The sequence below is a fragment of the Bos taurus genome, chromosome 18, assembly GCF_002263795.3.
Source record: "Bos taurus isolate L1 Dominette 01449 registration number 42190680 breed Hereford chromosome 18, ARS-UCD2.0, whole genome shotgun sequence".
NCBI lineage: Eukaryota > Metazoa > Chordata > Mammalia > Artiodactyla > Bovidae > Bos > Bos taurus.
This window is the reverse complement of record NC_037345.1, coordinates 16,535,580-16,554,506: the sequence shown is the minus strand read 5'-3', so window position 1 is coordinate 16,554,506 and position 18,927 is coordinate 16,535,580. Positions and strand designations below refer to the sequence as shown.

The 18,927-nt window shown below is 43.3% G+C and overlaps 1 protein-coding gene across 4 annotated transcripts in view; it reads left to right on the top strand.

The window, feature by feature from the left end:
* Positions 1-18,927, top strand: part of ABCC12 (ATP binding cassette subfamily C member 12) — a 94,879-nt gene that overhangs the window by 25,454 nt on the left and 50,498 nt on the right. For all 4 annotated transcript variants that reach the window (XR_009491292.1, XM_059877410.1, XM_024978935.2 and 1 more), the window contains exons 2-7: positions 7,872-8,038; positions 11,419-11,574; positions 16,104-16,251; positions 16,531-16,764; positions 18,069-18,242; positions 18,659-18,806. Coding sequence is in view for 3 of the 4 variants with exons in the window: in XM_059877410.1 (XP_059733393.1) it covers positions 7,920-8,038; positions 11,419-11,574; positions 16,104-16,251; positions 16,531-16,764; positions 18,069-18,242; positions 18,659-18,806 (979 nt within the window). In the remaining variant the exon portion in view is untranslated. The remainder of the gene's footprint in view (positions 1-7,871; positions 8,039-11,418; positions 11,575-16,103; positions 16,252-16,530; positions 16,765-18,068; positions 18,243-18,658; positions 18,807-18,927) is intronic.

Below are 18,927 nucleotides of genomic sequence, written 5' to 3'. Positions count from 1 at the left end.
TTCACGTATTTCTTCTCTGATACTTATTTCCTTCATTCTGCTTTGGTAGACTTAGTTTGTTCCTTGAAGTATAAAGTTATTGCTTGAGATCTCTCTTTTTTCTTAATGAGCATTTATCACTATAAACTTTTATCTTGGAACTATTTTTGCTGCATCCCATAGGTGTGGGTATGTTTTGTTTTCATTTGTTTCAAGATTATTTTATTTCCCTTTTGATTTTTTCTTTGACCCCTTGGTTGCTCAGAAGTGTGCTGTTTATTTCCACATACTTGTGATTTTTTTCAGCTTTCCTTCTGCTATTGATTTCTAGTTTCATACCATCGTGGTAAGAAAAGATACTTGATATTATGTTAACCTTCTCAGATTGCTAAGTCTTGTTTTGTGACATATCCTCTATCCTGGAGAGTATTCCATGTGCACTTGAGAAGAATGTGTATTCTATTCAGTTGGATGGAATGTTCTATATATGTTTGTTAGGTCCATTTGATCTAAAGGATATTTCAAGCCCAATGTTTCCTTATTGATGATCTGTATGATCTATTTATCTGGATGATCTATTTAATGTTGAAAGTGAAGTACTGAAGTTCCTTATAATATTATATTATTATCTATTTCTCTCTTCCTAATCTGTTAGTATTAACTTAATATATTTAGATGCTCTAATATTAGAGATATATATATATATATCACCAATAAAATTATCATATCTTCTTAATAAAATGACACCTTTACTATTATGTAATAACTTTTGTCTCTTCATACAGTTTTTGGCTAAAGGTATGTTTTCTCTGGGCCTGAAGAAGCACAAGCTGGAATCAAGATTGCTGGGAGAAATATCAATAACCTCAGATATGCAGATGACACCACCCTTATGGCAGAAAGTGAAGAGGAACTCAAAAGCCTCTTGATGCAAGTGAAAGAGGAGAGTGAAAAAGTTGGCTTAAAGCTCAACATTCAGAAAACGAAGATCATGGCATCTGGTCCCATCACTTCATGGGAAATAAATGGGGAAACAGTGAAAACAGTGTCAGACTTTATTTTTTTGGGCTCCAAAATCACTGCAGATGGTGACTGCAGCCATGAAATTAAAAGATGCTTACTCCTTAGAAGGAAAATTATGACCAACCTAGATAGCATATTGAAAAGCAGAGACATTACTTTGCCAACAAAGGTCCGTCTAGTCAAGGCTATGGTTTTTCCTGTGGTCATGTACGGATGTGAGAATTGGACTGTGAAGAAAGCTGAGTGCCAAAGAATTGATGCTTTTGAACTGTGGTGTTGGAGAAGACTCTTGAGAGTCCCTTGGACTGCAAGGAGATCCAACCAGTCCATCCTAAAGGATATCAGTCCTGGGTGTTCTTTGGAAGGACTGATGCTAAAGCTGAAACTCCAGTACTTTGGCTACCTCATGGAAAGAGTTGACTCATTGGAAAAGACTCTGATGCTGGGAGGGATTGGGGGCAAGAGGAGAAGGGGACGACAGAGGATGAGATGGCTGGATGGCATCACTGACTCGATGGATGTGAGTCTCAGTGAACTCTGTGAGTTGGTGATGGACAAGGAGGACTGGCATGCTGCGATAGGGTCGCAAAGAGTCAGATACGACTGAGCGACTGAACTGAACTGAACTGATGTTTTCTCTGATATAAGTGTAACTACCCTGCTCTTTTGGTCTCCACTGTCATGGAATATCATTTTACATCCCTTCACTTTGAACCTTTGTATATTCTTAGAGCTGAAATGAATCTCTTTTAGGTACATAGAGTTGTGTCTTGTTTTTTCAAATCCATTCAGACACTCTATGCTTTTTGATTGGAGAACTTAATGCATTTACACGAGTAGTTGCTAATACATATGGACTTTCTAGTGCCATCTTATTGTCTTCTGACTGTTTTGTAGTTCCCTTGTTTCTTTTTTCCTGCTCTTTCTGCCTTCCTTTGTGAATTGATGATTCTCTGTAGTATTATGATTTGATTCCCTTTTCTTTATCTTTTGCAAATCTTTTGTAGAATTTTGCTTTGTGGTTACCATGAGCTTACACAAAACATTTTATAGATATCAGTTCAGTTCAGTTCAGTTGCTGAGTCATGTGTGACTCTTTGTGAGCCCATGGATTGCAACATGCCAGGCCTCCCTGTCCATCACCAACTCCCAGAGTTCACTCAAACTCATGTCCATTGAGTCAGTGATGCCATCCAACCGTCTCATCCTCTGTCATCCCCTTCTCCTCCTGTCTTCAATCTTTCCCAGCATCAGGGTCTTTTCCAATGAGTCAGCTCTTCGCATCAGGTGGCCAAAGTATTGGAGGTTCAGCTTCAATATCAGTCCTCTGAATGAACACTCAGGACTGATTTCCTTTAGGATGGACTGGTTGGATCTCCTTGATGTCCAAGGGACTCTCAAGAGTCTTCTCCAACACCACAGTTCAAAAGCACCAATTCTTCGGTGCTCAGCTTTCTTCACAGTCCAACTCTCACATCCATACATGACCACTAGAAAAACCATAGACTTGACTAGATGGACCTTTGTTGGCAAAGTAATGTCTCTGCTTTTTATATGCTGTCTAGGTTGGTTATAACTTTCCTTCCAAGGAGTAAGCATCTTTTTATTTCATGGCAGCAATCACCATCTGCAGTGATTTTGGAGCCAAAAAAAGTAAAATCTGCCACTGTTTCCACTGTTTCCCCATCTATTTGACATGAAGTGATGGGACTGGATGCCATGATCTTAGTTTTCTGAATGTTGAGGTTTAAGCCAACTTTTTCACTCTCTTCTTTCACTTTCATCAAGAGGCTCTTTAGTTCTTCTTCACTTTCTGCCATAAGGGTGGTGTCATCTTCACATCTGAGGTTATTGATATTTCTCCCAGCAGTCTTGATTCCAGCTTGTGCATCCAGCCCAGCATTTCTCAGGATGTACTCTGCATATAAATTAAATAAGCATGGTGACAATATACAGCCTTGACGTATTCCTTTTCCTATCTGAAACCAGTCTGTTGTTCCATGTCCAGTTCTAACTGTTGTTTTCTGACCTGCATAGTTTCTGTATAGTTTCTCAAGAGGCAGGTCAGGTGGTCTGGTATTCCCAATTCTTTCAGAATTTTCCACAGGTTATTGTGATCCATACAGTCAAAGGCTTTGGCATAGTCAATAAAGCAGAAATAGATGTTTTTCTTGAACTCTCTTGCTTTTTCCATGATCCAGTGGCTGTTGGAAATTTGATCTCTGGTTCCTCTGCTTTTTCTAAAACCAGCTTGAACATCTGGAAGTTCACAGTTCACGGATTGCTGAAGCCTGGCTTGGAGAATTTTGAGTATCACTTTACTAGCGTGTGAGATGGGTGCAAATTGCAGTAGTTTGAGCATTTTTTGGCATTGCCTTTCTTTGGGATCGGAATGAAAACTGACCTTTTCCAGTCCTGTGGCCACTGCTGAGTTTTCCAAATTTGCTGGCATATTGAGTGCAGCACTTTCACAGCATCATCTTTCAGGATTTGAAATAGTTCAATTGGAATTCCATCACCTCCACTAGCTTTGTTCATAGTGATGCTCTCTAAGGCTCATTTGACTTCACATTCCAGGATGTCTGGCTCTAGGTGAGTGATCATACCATCATGATTACCTGGGTTGTGAAGATCTTTTTTGTACAGTTCTTCTGTGTATTCTTGCCACCTCTTAATATCTTCTGCTTCTGTTAGGTCCATACAATTTCTGTCCTTTATCAAGCCCATCTTTGCATGAAATGTTCCCTTGGTATCTCTAATTTTCTTGAAGTGATCTCTAGTCTTTCCCATTCTTTCCTGTATCTGACAAAGATACTATTCAGAAATAATGGAGAGATAAATATTTTCCAGATAAAAGCAGAAGGCTTCATTACCTCTAAACATACATTAAAGAAATGCTAAAATGAGTTCTTTGGGCTGAAATTTAGATCTGTGATCTGAAAACATATGAAAATATACAGCATATTGGTAAAGTAAGTATATAATCAAATTCAGAATGCCCTACTACTATAATATGTAGTGTGTTAGCCATGATGGGTGAAGCTGTGTTCCCTCCCTGCTGTTTACTTGGGGCCAAATGGTGAGGTAACAGCAAATGTTTAAGGAGAATTTGCCATGTGCGAGGACCTGTTTGGGTGCTTTACAGACATCTTCTCATTCACTCCTCACAACCACCCTGGGTGTGATTATATTTATTGGATGTGTGAATAAGTGAGGCACAGAAAGGTTAAATGTAATAGATACAGGAATAGAGCTTTCCTCTATTCCTTTGCACTGATCACTGAGGTAGGCTTTCTTATCTCTCCTTGCTATTCTTTGGAACTCTGCATTCAAATGGGTATATCTTTCCTTTTCTCCTATGCTTTTCACTTCTCTTCATTTTCACAGCTATTTGTAAGGCCTCCTCAGATAGTCATTTTGCCTTTTTGCATTTCTTTTTCTTGGAGATGATCTTGATCTCTCTCTCCTGTACAATGTCACAAACCTCTGTCCATAGTTCATCAGGCACTCTATCTATCAGAGCTAGTCCCTTAAATCTATTTCTCACTTCTACTGTATAATCATAAGGGATTTGATTTAGGTCATACCTGAGTGGTCTAGTGGTTTTCCCTACTTTCTTCAATTTAAGTCTGAATTTGGCAATAAGGAGTTCATGATCTGAGCCAGAGTCAGCTCCTGGTCTTGTTTTTGCTGACTGTATAGAGCTTCTCCATCTTTGGCTGCAAAGAATATAATCAATCTGATTTCAGTGTTGACCATCTGGGGATGTCCATGTGTAGAGTCTTCTTTTGTGTTGTTGGAAGAGGGTGTTTGCTATGACCAGTGTGTTCTCTTAGCAAAACTCTATTAGCCTTTGCCCCACTTCATTCTATACTCAAAGATCAAATTTGCCTGTTACTCCAGGTGTTTCTTGACTTCCTACTTTTGCATTACAGTCCCCTATAATGAAAACGACATCTTTTTGGGTGTTAGTTCTAGAAGGTCTTGTAGGTCTTCATAGAACCATTCAGCTTCAACTTCTTCAGCATTACTGGTCGGGGCATAGACTTGGATTACCATGATATTGAATGATTTGCCTTGGAAACAAACAGAGATTATTCTGTCATTTTTGAGATTGCATCCAAGTACTGCATTTCAGACTCTTTTGTTGACTATGATGGTTATTCCATTTCTTCTAAGGGATTCTGTGCTTTGCTGGAGCAGCCGTGAAGAGATACCCCATGTCCAAGGTCAGAGAAACCCCAGTAAGAGGGTAGGCGCTGGAGTGGCTGTGAGGAGATACCCCACATCCAAGGGCAAAGAAGAAGCCCCAGCAAGATGGTAGGAGGGGTTAATTCACATTTAGAATCAAACCCCATTCCCACCAGAGATGCTCAGGGGGCTCAAACAAACTTTGTGTGTACCAGGACCCAAGTACCTCTCAGAGACTGAGGCAGAACTGCGTTTGAGTGTCTCCTGTGGAGGTACAGGTCAGCAGTGGACTGCCCCAGGGACAGGGTCTCTGGATGCAGCAGACTTGGGTATGGCATAAGCCTTCTTTGAGGAGGTCACCATTAACCCTACCATAGAGCTGCCAGAACTTACACAGGACTGGGAAACAGACTCTTGGAGGGCAGAAGCAGAACCTTGTGCACCAGGACCTAGGAGAAAGGAGCAGTGAACCCGCAAGAGATTGACCCAGACTTGCCTGTGGGTGTCCAGGAGTCTCCAGCGGAGGCGTGGGTCCATGGTGGCCTGCTGCGGGGTTGGGGGCACTGAGTGTAGCAATACATGCAAGAGGACCTTTTGAAGGAGGTGGCCATTATCTTCATTACCTCCACCATAGTTTGGTCCCAGGTAAACAGCAGGGAGGGAACACAGCTTCACCCATCATGGCTAACACACTACATATTATAGTAGTAGGGCATTCTGAATTTGATTATATACTTACTTTACCAATATGCTGTATATTTTCATATGTTTTCAGATCACAGATCTAAATTTCAGCCTGAATAACTCATTTTAGCATTTCTTTCATGTAGGTTTAGAGGTAATGAAGCCTTCCGCTTTTATCTGGAAAATATTTATCTCTCCATTATTTCTGAATAGTATCTTTGTCAGATACAGCATTCTCGGTTGGCAGTTTTTTCTTTTGAATATACCAGCCCACTCTCTCCTGACCTGTGAGATTTCTGCTGAGAAATCTACCAATACCTTTACGGGGATTCCTTTGTAAGTAATGAGCTTCTTCTCTCTTGCTGCTTTTTAGATTCTGTTGTAGTTTGATTTTTGACCGTTTTATTAAAATATGTCTTGGAGAGGATCTCATTAAGTTCAGTTTTTTTGGTGACCTATTAACTTCATGAAATGGGATATGAAAATCTCTACCCAAATTTGAGAAGTTCTCAGTCATTATTCCTTTAAATTAGATTTCTATCCCCTTCTTCCTCTCTTTTTCTGAAACTCTAATAATTTGCACATTGTTTCCTTTGGTTGTGTTCGATAGATAATGTAGGCTTTCTTCACTTTTTTTCCTTTGTTGTTCTCTGTCTGGATAATTTCGAAGTTCCTATCTTCCAACTTTTATGTTTTTCTTGCTGTTGATACTCTTTTTTACAATTTTCATTTTATTTGTTGCATTTTTCAGATCCAGCATGCTTTTTTTGGTTCTTTTTAATGATTCCATCTTTTTGATAAATTTCTAATTTGCATTTAAAGTACTAGTCATGTCTTCTAGTCTTTACTAACTGCCTTTGAGAGAGAAACACCTTCTGTTAGTCCTTCTAGGGATTCTGAGGTTTTCTCAGATGTTCTGTGGATTCACCTACAGATTGCTTTTGTTGGACAGGAGGCAGAGAAGCATAAATGAGGTATATATTAGCCATGAATCTGATGTCACAACTACATATACTCTTGAGTAAATCCTTTCTCTTCTCTGGACCTCTGTTTTCTTTTCTGAACAATGAGGAGCTTGTAAAGATCGTATTTGAAGTTACTTCCAACTCTGAAATGCCATAGGTTAATCAGCCATTAAAACCTTAATAGGGATTGATTAATTTTATGTTTCTAGTCGTGAAAAATTCCATAGTGAACTCATAGGATTTGTGTATTTATAATGGCGAGGCTTCTGGTTGCTAGTGACAGAAACTAACTTGGGATAGTTTAGGTTAAAAAAGAGAGTTTATTGATAGAATATGAGGAGCAGAATGTCATGGAACTTTAGGGCCAGAATAGAGCTATGTACCAGGAAAGAGTTTGAACTAGGCATAGAAAACCTTCAGGAATTGTTCTCTATTACTTAGGATTAGGTGATTGGTGAATGGTGTGGTTGGTTTGTGGACTGGACAGGCACTCCCCAAAGTGTCCTCTCAACCTAAATTTTTGATTTCTCTTTGGGACAGTTGTCACAGAAGTTGGGGGAAGGATGCAGACTTGATCAGATGTGCCTGGTCCTGAGAGGTGGTCTCTTTGAAGTTCTCTGATCCTTAAGTATGGAGGCATAGGAATGTGTGTATCTGAAAGAATTAGGGAGAAAAGGGGGTTTGTATGTGTAACAAACTTCAATCTGGGTCACATTAAGGCAGCAGACACATCTTCTTGGGTTCTTTTGCTGGGCTGGTACTTAGGCTTTGTTATCAGCTGGCTCCTGGTAGAAAACCTGCAATAGGCTTTTCTCCTGGTCAGCCCAAAATGGGAAAAAAGAGGGACAGAATGTCTTTGCTAATAAGGAAGGCCCTTAGGGGAGTTGAGGGAATTATGGGGCGTCTGACCACTCTCACCCATGGTGTGAAAGGTGAATTGGTGAAACCATATTGGCACTGATCTGGGTGGAGTAGGGGCTGCCTAACCCCATTTCAGAGTGTCCTCATCTCCTCATCTTTCTGCTGCAGAGTGAAGGTCGCTAGACCAAGAGCCCAGGGCTCTAGACTGCCATCAAGATGGTGGGTGATGGCCCCTACCTTATCTCTGACCTGGACCGGCGAGGCCAGCGGAGATCATTCACAGAGAGATATGACCCCAGCCTGAAGACCATGATCCCCGTGAGACCCTATGCAAGGTAAGTCAGGAGGAGGATTGAAGGGAGGTCTGGGCAGAACGTCCAGGAATCATTTCCAGCCCATCAGGACAGTGAACACTGCCCCTGCTTCCCACATTGCTGCTCTGTATGCTTGTAGTTTTGGCCTTCCATCCACCCATCCATTTTTAAAATTTATTGACCATTCACTTCAAGAATCCTCCTTTCCTTTGGTGGAAAGGAGGCAACAGCCAATGTTTAAGGAGAGCTTGCCATGTGCCAGGACCTGTTTGGGTGCTTTACAAATATCTTCTCATTCACTCCTCACAACCACCCTGGAGGTGTTGTGATTATATTTATCTGATGTGTGAATAAGTGAGGCACAAATAAATAAATAACGTGCACAAAGTTAATCACATAGATATTACTTGGTAACAAACTGCCTCTGTGCTTAGTAGCCTAAAGTACCATTTCTTTAGCTTGAAATTTTATAAGTGGTTCAGCAACTTGAGCTAAATAAACGGTGATTGTTTTAGGCATGACCAGATTTTCTTATGCATTGCTGGTCAGCAAGATGGCTGTGCTTCTGGGGGTGATGGGCTGGGGGAAGGCGGGCCCCATGGACTATGAACTTCCAGCAGGCTAGCCTGCATTAGGTTCACCATTTCTTTCACTGCCTTCTCTTGGCCAAATCAAGTCACATGTAAGCCCAGATTCAAGGTGTGGAGAAACAGATCTGACGTCTTGAAGGAAGAAGCTGCAAGGGTCTGGAACACAGATGGAGAGAGAGAATTGGGTTGAACTGCAGAATAGGAACTCGGGAAGTCTGATTTCCAAGCTCACATGCTTAACTATAGTGTGATATTATATTACTATATGTGTATTCTTAACATTACATTAACTATAATATTTTAAAAAGCTGCTTTTTCTCAGTGGTAAAGAATCTGCCTGCCAGTGCAGGAGCACAGGAGTTGAGAGTTTGAATCCCATGGACAGAGGAGCCCGGGGGGCTAAAGTCTATGGGGTCACAAAGAGTCGGACATGACTGGGCAGCTGAACGCACATGCATGCAAACACACACACCTTTTCTACATGAGAAGTGCCCTATAACCTGTCCTCTGAGCAGCAGAAGGCCAAGTAACATCTCCATGGTGAGATGATATAGCCCTGCTGTCCTTCCAGAATACGTAGACCAAAGATAAACCTGTGAGCCCTCTAAGGTGAGAGGTGAAGATTGAAGGGTCATGGCATGGGCTACCATCTTTAGTTCCAGGCAGGAGAGCTCTAAGTACCCACTGTTTTGGCTCTGTTCACAATTTTGTGGAAAGGCAGTGTGATATAGTGCTTAAGAGAAAGATGGGAGTCAGCAAGTGTTGGTCTTGATTTCTTGCTTCACCACTCACTAGCTATAAGACTTGGGTAAGTACTATAACCTCTTTTTGCCTTGATGTTCTTGTCTATGAAATGGGATCATAATGTCACCCAAATACTTGGGCTGTTGTTAGGATTATATGATATAATGCATTAAAGTTACCCTTTAGGAAATGTTTACTATGTACCAGGCACATAGCATTAATACCTTATTAGTATTATTTTAGCTTGGGTTCTCCCAGAAGCAGAGCATGAGTCAAAAACTTGGATGCAGGTAGCTCATTTGGGAGGTGACATCAAGAAGCAGGAGGAAAGATTTAGGGAGAGTGAGGCAGGGAAGGAGAACGTGTGTGTTGTCAGTGTCACTGCTTGTAGACATGGGGACTGGATTCTACTAGGCCCTCTCCAGAAGTATACAATTTTCTACCCATAGGATGGGAGGTGGGGGCATTTGTCTGTGGGCTCTTATATTCCATTAGTTAGGTTTTCTTTTTGGGGGCATGGAAAGTGAAAGTGAAGTCGTGACTGACTCTGCAACCCATGGACTGTAGCCTATCACGCTCCTCCATCCATGGGGTTTTCCAGGCAAGAGTACTGGAGTGGGTTGCCATTTCCTTCTCCAGAGGATCTTCCCGACCCAGGGATTGAACCTGGGTCTCCCGCATTGTAGGCAGACGCTTTACCGTCTGAGCCATCATTAGCCCCCTGCAATTCTGGGCTACACTTATGCTCTGAGAAGACCCCGAAGGTAGTGAAAAGAGGCACAACACACCTGTGAGATGGGACACTGTCAGCAGACCCCAAGCTGCACAGCGTTGTCCTCCACGGCTGAGATTGGAGGTAAATGTGACAAAGTCTACACAAAGTCTGTGACTCAGAGCATCTTGACAGCATCTGCTACAAGTACAAAGCTCTTCCAGGGCCTGGAATATAGCGAACATTCAGCAAGTAGACTCTTATTCCATCTTATATGGTTAATTCCTCAAGGGCAGAAACACATCTCTTCCTCCTCCCTTATTGCTTTTCTTTTCCACTTCCTCTACCTCCCCTGTCCTCCTTTTTCTGCTAGCTAATATTTATATCATAGTTGTTTAGTAGCTAAGTTGTGTCCAGCTCTTGCGACTCATGGACCATAGCCCACCTCTGTAGGCTCTGTAGGCTCCTCTGTCCATGGGATTTCCCAGGCAAGAATGCTGGAGTGGATTGCCATTTCCTCCTCCAGGGATCTTCTCGACATCTCCTGCACTGGCAGGCATGTTCTTTGCCACTAGCGCCACCAGGGTAGCCCAGTATTGTGTAGTAGCTTACATACATTAATCCATTCCATCCACACGATAAACCATGAGTTTGACTTTAGCTCTTGCCTCCTTGGGCAGGCTCACCCCCACACCCTGCTCTGACCCTCCCCGTCCTCCCAAGAGCAAAAGCCAGGCGCCCAACTCCTCTGATGATCAGCTACCTGGTCTCCATTTCTTCATGCCAAATGAAGCAGGTACCTTCTTTCCCATGGGGTGGTCATTGCTAAATGTTTAACAACTGGCTCACTAAAAGAATTCCCTTGTTTGTAGCACTTCTCATTTTTTATGGTGTAAATTCTCCCACCATGGCTGATTTCAACATGTTGTCACTGATAGCAAAGTTGAGAAGGGGTGCATGGTAATAGAGTCCTATTATCTGCGCTATTTCCACCACAGAGGTCATAGACTTACATAATTGAAAGAACAGATATGAGTAAAATCCAGTAAAATAATCTAGGAAGCTATGAGTTTTGCATATTGATTGCATTTGTCTCTAAGATAATTTACTTACATTTATGTAATTTAATTTTTAATACTGGCTATGTTTAAGAACTGACTTGCAGAATTCCTAAAAATTGAACAATCAGCTCTTACAAGCTAGAAGGAGCTGGCCCAGCACACCACTGCTCACAGGGCTGTGATGTGAGTCACCACTGAGAGAGGCTATGGTTATCCCTGTAGTTAAGAATTCTAGCCAGGGACTCAAGGCAAGGACCCCAACACCCTGGGACACCGAGCGTTTTGCCCTTTCAGGTTGGCGCCCAACCCTGTGGATGACGCAGGGCTCCTCTCGTTTGCTACATTCTCCTGGCTCACACCCGTGATGGTGCGAGGCTACCAGCACACGCTGACTGTGGACACCCTGCCCCCGCTGTCGCTGTACGACTCATCCGACACCAATGCCAAAAGGTATGAGGGTCTGTTTGGTCTGTTTCATCTAGAGAGGAGCCCACCTTGGGAAGGGACCTGCGGGCCTTTTTACATGCTCCCATTTCCCCACTGGGAAATCTACACCCACCGGTCTCGGTGGCCACTCTCCCCGGCTCCTCTCTGAGATGTGGGCTGGGCTGACTGGGCTAATATTTCACAGTTTTGACTGGCAAAATCATACTTCTCATTGGTTCCTGGCCTAGTTGCTGGGGAGGTGAATACTGGGGAGAGTTGGTGGGGAGAAAGAGCTTCTTGAGAGCTTGAGGATTCAGGACCACTCGGGCACAGCTGTCAGCTGGTTGGTAGGATCACCGCATCAGGACAGGAGTGGCTGGAATCTCACTTTGCTCTGTGCTGGCTGGACTCCACCTGGGCTGCTGTCTGCTATGCCAGGCATGGTGTTTTATTTCACTTTAAAAGTTGTCATTGGACTTAAAAGTTTTTTTATTTATTTTTTAAAAATTTATGTATTTTAATTAGAGGCTAATTACTTTACAATATTGTACTGGTTTTGCCATACATCAACATGAATCCGCCACGGGTGTACACGTGTTCCCAATCCTGAACCCCCCTCCCACCTCCCTCCCCATACCATCCCTCTGGGTCATCCCAGTGCACCAGCCCCAAGCATCCTGTATCCTGCATCAAATCTGGACTGGCGATTTGTTTCTTATATGATATTATACATGTTTCAATGCCATTCTCCCAAATCATCCCCCCCGCCTCTCCCACAGAATCCAAAAGACTGTTCTATACATCTGTGTCTCTTTTGCTGTCTCGCATACAGGGTTATCATTACCATCTTTTTAAATTCCATATATATGCGTTAGTATACTGTATTGGTGTTTTTCTTTCTGGCTTACTTCACTCTGTATAATTGGCTCCAGTTTCGTCCACCTCATTAGAACTGATTCAGATGTATTCTTTTTAATGGCTGAGTAATACTCCATTGTGTATATGTACCACAGCTTTCTTATCCATTCGTCTGTTGATGGATATCTAGTTTGCTTCCATGTCCTGGCTATTATAAACAGTGCTGCGATGAACATTGGGGTACACGTGTCTCTTTCAATTCTGGTTTCCTCGGTATGTATGCCCAGCAGTGGGATTGCTGGGTCGTATGGCAGTTTTATTTCCAGTTTTTTAAGGAATCTCCACACTGTTCTCCATAGTGGCTGTACTAGTTTCCATTCCCACCAACAGTGTAAGAGGATTCCCTTTTCTCCACACCCTCTCCAGCATTTATTGCTTGTAGACTTTTGGATCACAGCCATTCTGACTGGCGTGAGATGGTACCTCATTGTGGTTTTGATTTGCATTTCTCTGATAATGAGTGATGTCGAGCATCTTTTCATGGGTTTGTTAGCCATCTGTATGTCTTCTTTGGAGAAATGTCTATTTAGTTCTTTGGCCCATTTATTGATTGGGTCGTTTATTTTTCTGGAATTGAGCTGCAGGAGTTGCTTGTATATTTTTGAGATTAGTTGTTTGTCAGTTGCTTCATTTGCTATTATTTTCTCCCATTCTGAAGGTTGTCTTTTCACCTTGCTTATAGTTTCTTTTGTTTTGCAGAAGCTTTTAAGTTTAATTAGGTCCCACTTGTTTACTTTTGCTTTTGTTTCCAATATTCTAGGAGGTGGGTCATAGAGGATCCTGCTGTGATGTATGTCGGAGAGTGTTTTGCCTATGTTCTCTAAAAGTTTTATAGTTTCTGGTCTTACGTTTAGATCTTTAATCCATTTTGAGTTTATTTTTGTGTATGGTGTTAGAAAGTTTTTTATTTTATATTGGAGTATACTTGGTTACAGAGAAGGTAATGGCACCCCACTGCAGTACTCTTCCCTGGAAAATCCCATGGACGGAGGAGCCTGGTAGGCTGCAGTCCATGGGGTCGCTGAGGGTCCGACACGACTGAGCGACTTCACTTTCACCTTTCACTTTCATGCATTGGAGAAGGAAATGACAACCCACTCCAGTGTTCTTGCCTGGAGAATCCCAGGGACGGGCGAGCCTGGTGGGCTGCCGTCTGTGGGGTTGCACAGAGTCAGACGTGACTGAAGTGACTCAGCAGCAGCAGCACACTTGGTTAACAATGTTGTATTAGTTCCAGGTGTTACAGCAAAGTGATTCAGATATACACACACATGTATCATTGTTTTCCAAATTCTTTTCCCATTTAGGTTATTACAGAACATTGTGGACTTTCATATTACAAAATATGTTTCGGTTGAACCGAATGAAATATTTGATAATTTTGACTTGCCAAAACATACATTTCAGTGGTTCAACCTAATTCAGATTCATTACAGAAATGTTAAAGCAACAGAAGTTTAAGCAGTGGAAGTACCCCCACCATACGCCCACCCCACTCCCCAGAGGTCAACACTGTTAAATGCTGGTTTGCATCCGTCTGGAATGTTTTCTACTCTGATTAAACATACCCGGTGCTACCATCTTCTGCAGATCAATACCTCTTCTTCTTTCCTACTCACAGGTCATCTTTTTTCCTTTGAAGGAAAAATGAAGCATAGTATTTCATGGTTAGCCATTTCGCTATTTTCAGTTAAGAGTTTATATTTTTCCACAGCACAAAAACCTCCTGCTGTGTAGCCCAGCTCCTTCATGTTTCTAATGGCTGCATTGTTTTAAGCAGTGGGGAAGCTCTCAAAGTCGTCTCTCTGCATTTGTTTCTTCTGGAATTCTCCTTCTTTTTGGTCTATATGCTTGAAGGGCTGTGAGTTCCAATCGTGCTCCTGCAATTGTGCCTTCGCGTCCCCTTATCCATGTCCTGAAGGAATCTCAGTCAGTGGTGGTTTCCTACAGTCCAGGGACACAGAGAGAAATGGGCTGGACCAGTGTCTGTGGAGTACCAGGTTTTCCTTCTACCTCTCTCTCTGTTTTTAACATTGCCTTCCATCTACCCAACATCAGCTCAGATCCTTTTCCAAACACATGCTTAACAACCTTAATAACATGTGATCTTCAGTCCATGCCTCTCTTTCAGACTCTGAGTTCATACACCCACCATCCAACAGGACTTGGGTGATTCACAAGTATCCTACATCAAAAGCCAAGTTCTTGATCCTCAGCCCTACCTGATGATATCCATCTCTGTTAACTCCATTCCCACAGTTCTCCTTTTCTCCCGTATCTAATTCATCTGTAAGTCCTAATGTCTCCACTGTCTACCTTTCTGTAAATTCTCAGCCACCTCCCACCTGGATGCCCATGGTCTTCCACGGTGGTCTCCCTGCTCCCGACCCTCATAACCCACTATTCTCACAGCAGCCAGATGTTCTTTTAGATATGTAAAGTGATCTTGTCACATCAGCTTAAAAACCTGCAATGCCTTCCTTTGCACTTGGAATGAAATCTAATCTCCTTCCTGAGGACTATGAGGTCCCATGAGATCTGGCCCTGCTTTGCCTCCCTGTGCCCCTACATGCCTGGCACACTGGCCTCCGTTCTGATTTTTGACATGGACAAAAATGCCCTGGATATTTTCTTCTTGATTTCTCTGTCACCTCCGTGTTTCTGTCACAACTGGTATTGTGCCAGGGACAGGCAGGAGGAGGAAATTAGGGCCTGGAAAGAGCCCAAATGCCAGATCCCAGCTTGTTCTGTGTCAGGGCTCTGGCCCCTGCCACTCCCATGTCCCATCCACCCTGTAAAACAATGGTCCCCAGTTATTTTGGCATCAAGGACAAGTTTTGTGGAAGACAGTTTTTCCACGGATCAGGGGTGAGGGATTGGTTTCATATTACATATAATAAGCATGTCACATTTATTGTGAACTTTATTTGTATTATTATTACATTGTGGTATATAATTAGATACTTATAGAACTCACCTTAATGCAGAATCAGTAGGAGCCCACCAGTTCAGTTCAGTTCAGTCTCTCAGTTGTGTCCAACTCTTTGCGACCCCAGGAGCCCACCAGATGCAGCTTAATTGTCCCTTGCCACTCACTGATAGGGTTTTGATATGAGTCTGGAAGCAATTGATTTATTGTGGTCTCTGCAGTCAAATCTCTCTGCTAATGATAATCTGTGTTTGTAGGCACTCCCCAGCGCTAGCATCGCCACCTCAGCTCCACCTCAGATCATCAGGCATTAGGTTCTCATAAGGAGCGTGTAGCCTAGATCCCTTGCATGCCCAGTTCGCATGGGTTCATGCTCCTATGAGAATCCACTGCTATCACTGATGTGACAGGAGGCAAAGTTCAGGCAGTAACATGAGTGATGGGGAACAGTTGTAAATACAGATGAAACCTGCTGCTCACCTCCTGCTCTGCAGCCCAGTTCCTAGCGGGCCACAGACTGTTATCAGTTCATGGCCCAGGGGTTGGGGACCCCTGCTGTAAAAGAAGAGAGAACTAATGCTGTTCTGAAGCTGCCACTGCCAGGGATGTGGGTTGTGGATTCTTGCAATGTTTTATCCATCAGCATAGCTTTCAACAGCAAGTGGGAGTATAAGTCCCTTTCCTTCTTCCTGTTCTTTTGTCACAGATTTCGAATCCTTTGGGATGAAGAGGTAGAAAGGATGGGTCCCGAGAAAGCCTCTCTGGGCCGAGTGGTCTGGAAATTCCAGAGGACGCGTGTTTTGATGGATATCGTGGTCAACATTCTGTGCATTATCATGGCAGCCATAGGGCCGGTGAGTGCAGTGGCCCTTCTCTGGCCTTGTCTCCCAGGTCCCCAGACTGGCAAAGAATGTTATTAGTTACTTTCTCTATGAGCTGGTGGGTTTAGTACATTGTTGCACTCCTTGGGGGAGAATTTTCATAAAGCTAATCCTTGTCAAGCACGGCAGCTACCACTGAAGTTAATTAAAAGGTTTGCCTCATAAAGTCTGCTTGCTGACATTATCTGAAGCCTTCTGTACCTCCCTCGAACCCCAGCGGCACTCTCCTCTCCCCACCGCACTGTTTTACAGACAGTTATCATTCACCAAATCCTGCAGCAGACCGAAAGCGTCTCCAGGAAGGTCTGGATTGGCGTTGGCCTGTGCGCAGCCCTTTTCACCACGGAGTTTACCAAAGTCCTCTTTTGGGCCCTCGCCTGGGCCATAAATTACCGCACGGCAATCCGGTTGAAGGTGGCCGTCTCCACCTTGGTTTTCGAAAACCTGGTGTCCTTCAAGATGCTGACACACATCTCTGTTGGTGAGGTAAGCTGGTCCAGAAGGAGTCTAACTTTAGGAAACTGCATTCTGAGTTTTCTGAATATGTGTGAGCTGTGCTTCCTGGATGGAATATCTGCCCCCTCTTTTGGTTGTCTGTGTCCTGTCCATCATTTCCCTTCTTCCTGCTAAGTGAAGTGGTGGACACTCAAAACACCAGAAGAATTCAGAGAAAGGAGGACTCCATTCGAGCTAGAGAATTTGGAAAGGCTTCCCTGTTCCAGTTGGAACAGGGCTTAGGGGTGACCTCATTCAATCCCTCTGATTGTCAGGGAGGACATCGAAGCAATACAGAGCATGCTATGGCATTTAATAAAATCGACTGACTAACGGATCTGATGATTCCAACCGTGTAATATTTTGGATGTCAAGTCACAACAAAGACCATGCCTGTTGGACTTTAGAGTTGACATTTCCTTAAGCCCTTAATCCTTAGCAATAAAATCTTCACCTTTTACTTGAGAATATTTCCCTGGCCAAGGGAACCCCAGGTAAGGGAGGTAAGGGAAGAGACTGTTTCTTTCAGTTGCTCTTTCACTTTGTTTAAAGCATCCGGTATCAATTATGATTAGATTCACTTGTGTAAAACCAAAACCCCCAAATAACAGTGGGTTAAACAGGATGAATTTATTTCAGTCTACCTGAGTCTGAAAGAGGGTGATGGAGGGCTGGAATGGGGGCTTCCAGGCTCTTCTATCTTTCTTTATCACTACCTTAGTACATGGTTTCCATAATTGTTCAGGATGGAAACTGCAGGTCCAGACATCCTGGTCATGTTTCAGAGAACTGGTAGGAGGAAGCAGAGAAGAGAAAGGGATATGTCTTCCAGGTTGAGTTGGCTCCCTGTCAGAATGCACCCCCAAAGCTCCACTGGATACCTTGGCTTGTGTCTCATTGCCCTGAGCATAGCTGTATGGTCACAACACTTCCACAAAACAGGCTTGGAAATGTGGTCTTTTTCCTGGGCCCACGGATGCCCTGATTCAGCAGGGTTGTGCTAACAAGGAAGAAGGAGAGAGAGCTGTCAGGTAGACAGTGGGCTTTGCCGATGTACTCCCAGGTGGTATTTACGCCTTTTTTCACTGGGATTCTCAGTCCTAAAAGACTGGCTTCTCCAGAGTCATAGAATGAAACTCACAAGACTCACTGTGTTGGTTCTCTGATGACCTCCAGCCCCTTTAAGGCAGTTTTCCCTTTCCTTCCGCAGATGCCCCAGCCCTTCCAAAAGTCGTCAGTTGGGGAAATGCTCGGGTGGCCCTTCCAAAGCCTGAACCTGTGTGCTTTCTCTCCAGGTGCTCAATATACTATCGAGTGATAGTTATTCCTTGTTTGAAGCTGCCTTGTTTTGTCCCTTGCCAGCCACCATCCCTATCCTAATGGCTGTCTGTGCAGTGTACGCCTTTTTCATTCTGGGGCCCACAGCTCTCATCGGGATATCCGTGTATTTGCTATTCATCCCCATCCAGGTAATAGCAAGTCTTTGCAGTTGTATTTCACGCACACTCTCACTTAAGTGGGTAGAAGGCTTTGCTTCCAGGGCCTGGCCCTGAAACCTGAGCCCTTACTTTGGGCTCATGGACAGCATAGTTTTTAAAGAACTTGAATTTAAAGAACTTGAATTTGAATGCCCTGGGGAAGGGGGCATGCTTCTTCAATTTGTCAAAATCCCCAGTGCTTCCCTCGTATCCTGGTGATTCCTGCATTTGTATCACCTGGCCAGACTCAGGTTGTGTCCCCAGAGAACATTGACCACAACTCAGTGGAAGGATTCAGCTGAGAATCTCTCCCTTAGAACTTTTCCTGGCACTTACACTCCAATCCCTGGATTTTTAGGCCAACAGCAACTCAACAATTCTCTCTGAACACTGTACCTTGATTTCAGATGTTTCTGGCTAAGCTCAATTCAGCTTTCCGACGATCAGCAATTTCAGTGACAGACAAGCGAGTTCAGACAATGAATGAGTTTCTGACCTGCATCAAGCTGATTAAAATGTATGCCTGGGAGAAATCTTTTACCAACACCATCCGAGGTAGGATGAGCAACTGCTGAAAGAACCACTTAACCCGTAGAGTGTGCTTTTCCAATGGATTCTTAAGATTCTGGGTTTGGGAATTCTGGAAATGGACTGAGGGGACCTCCAAGCTGGTCTG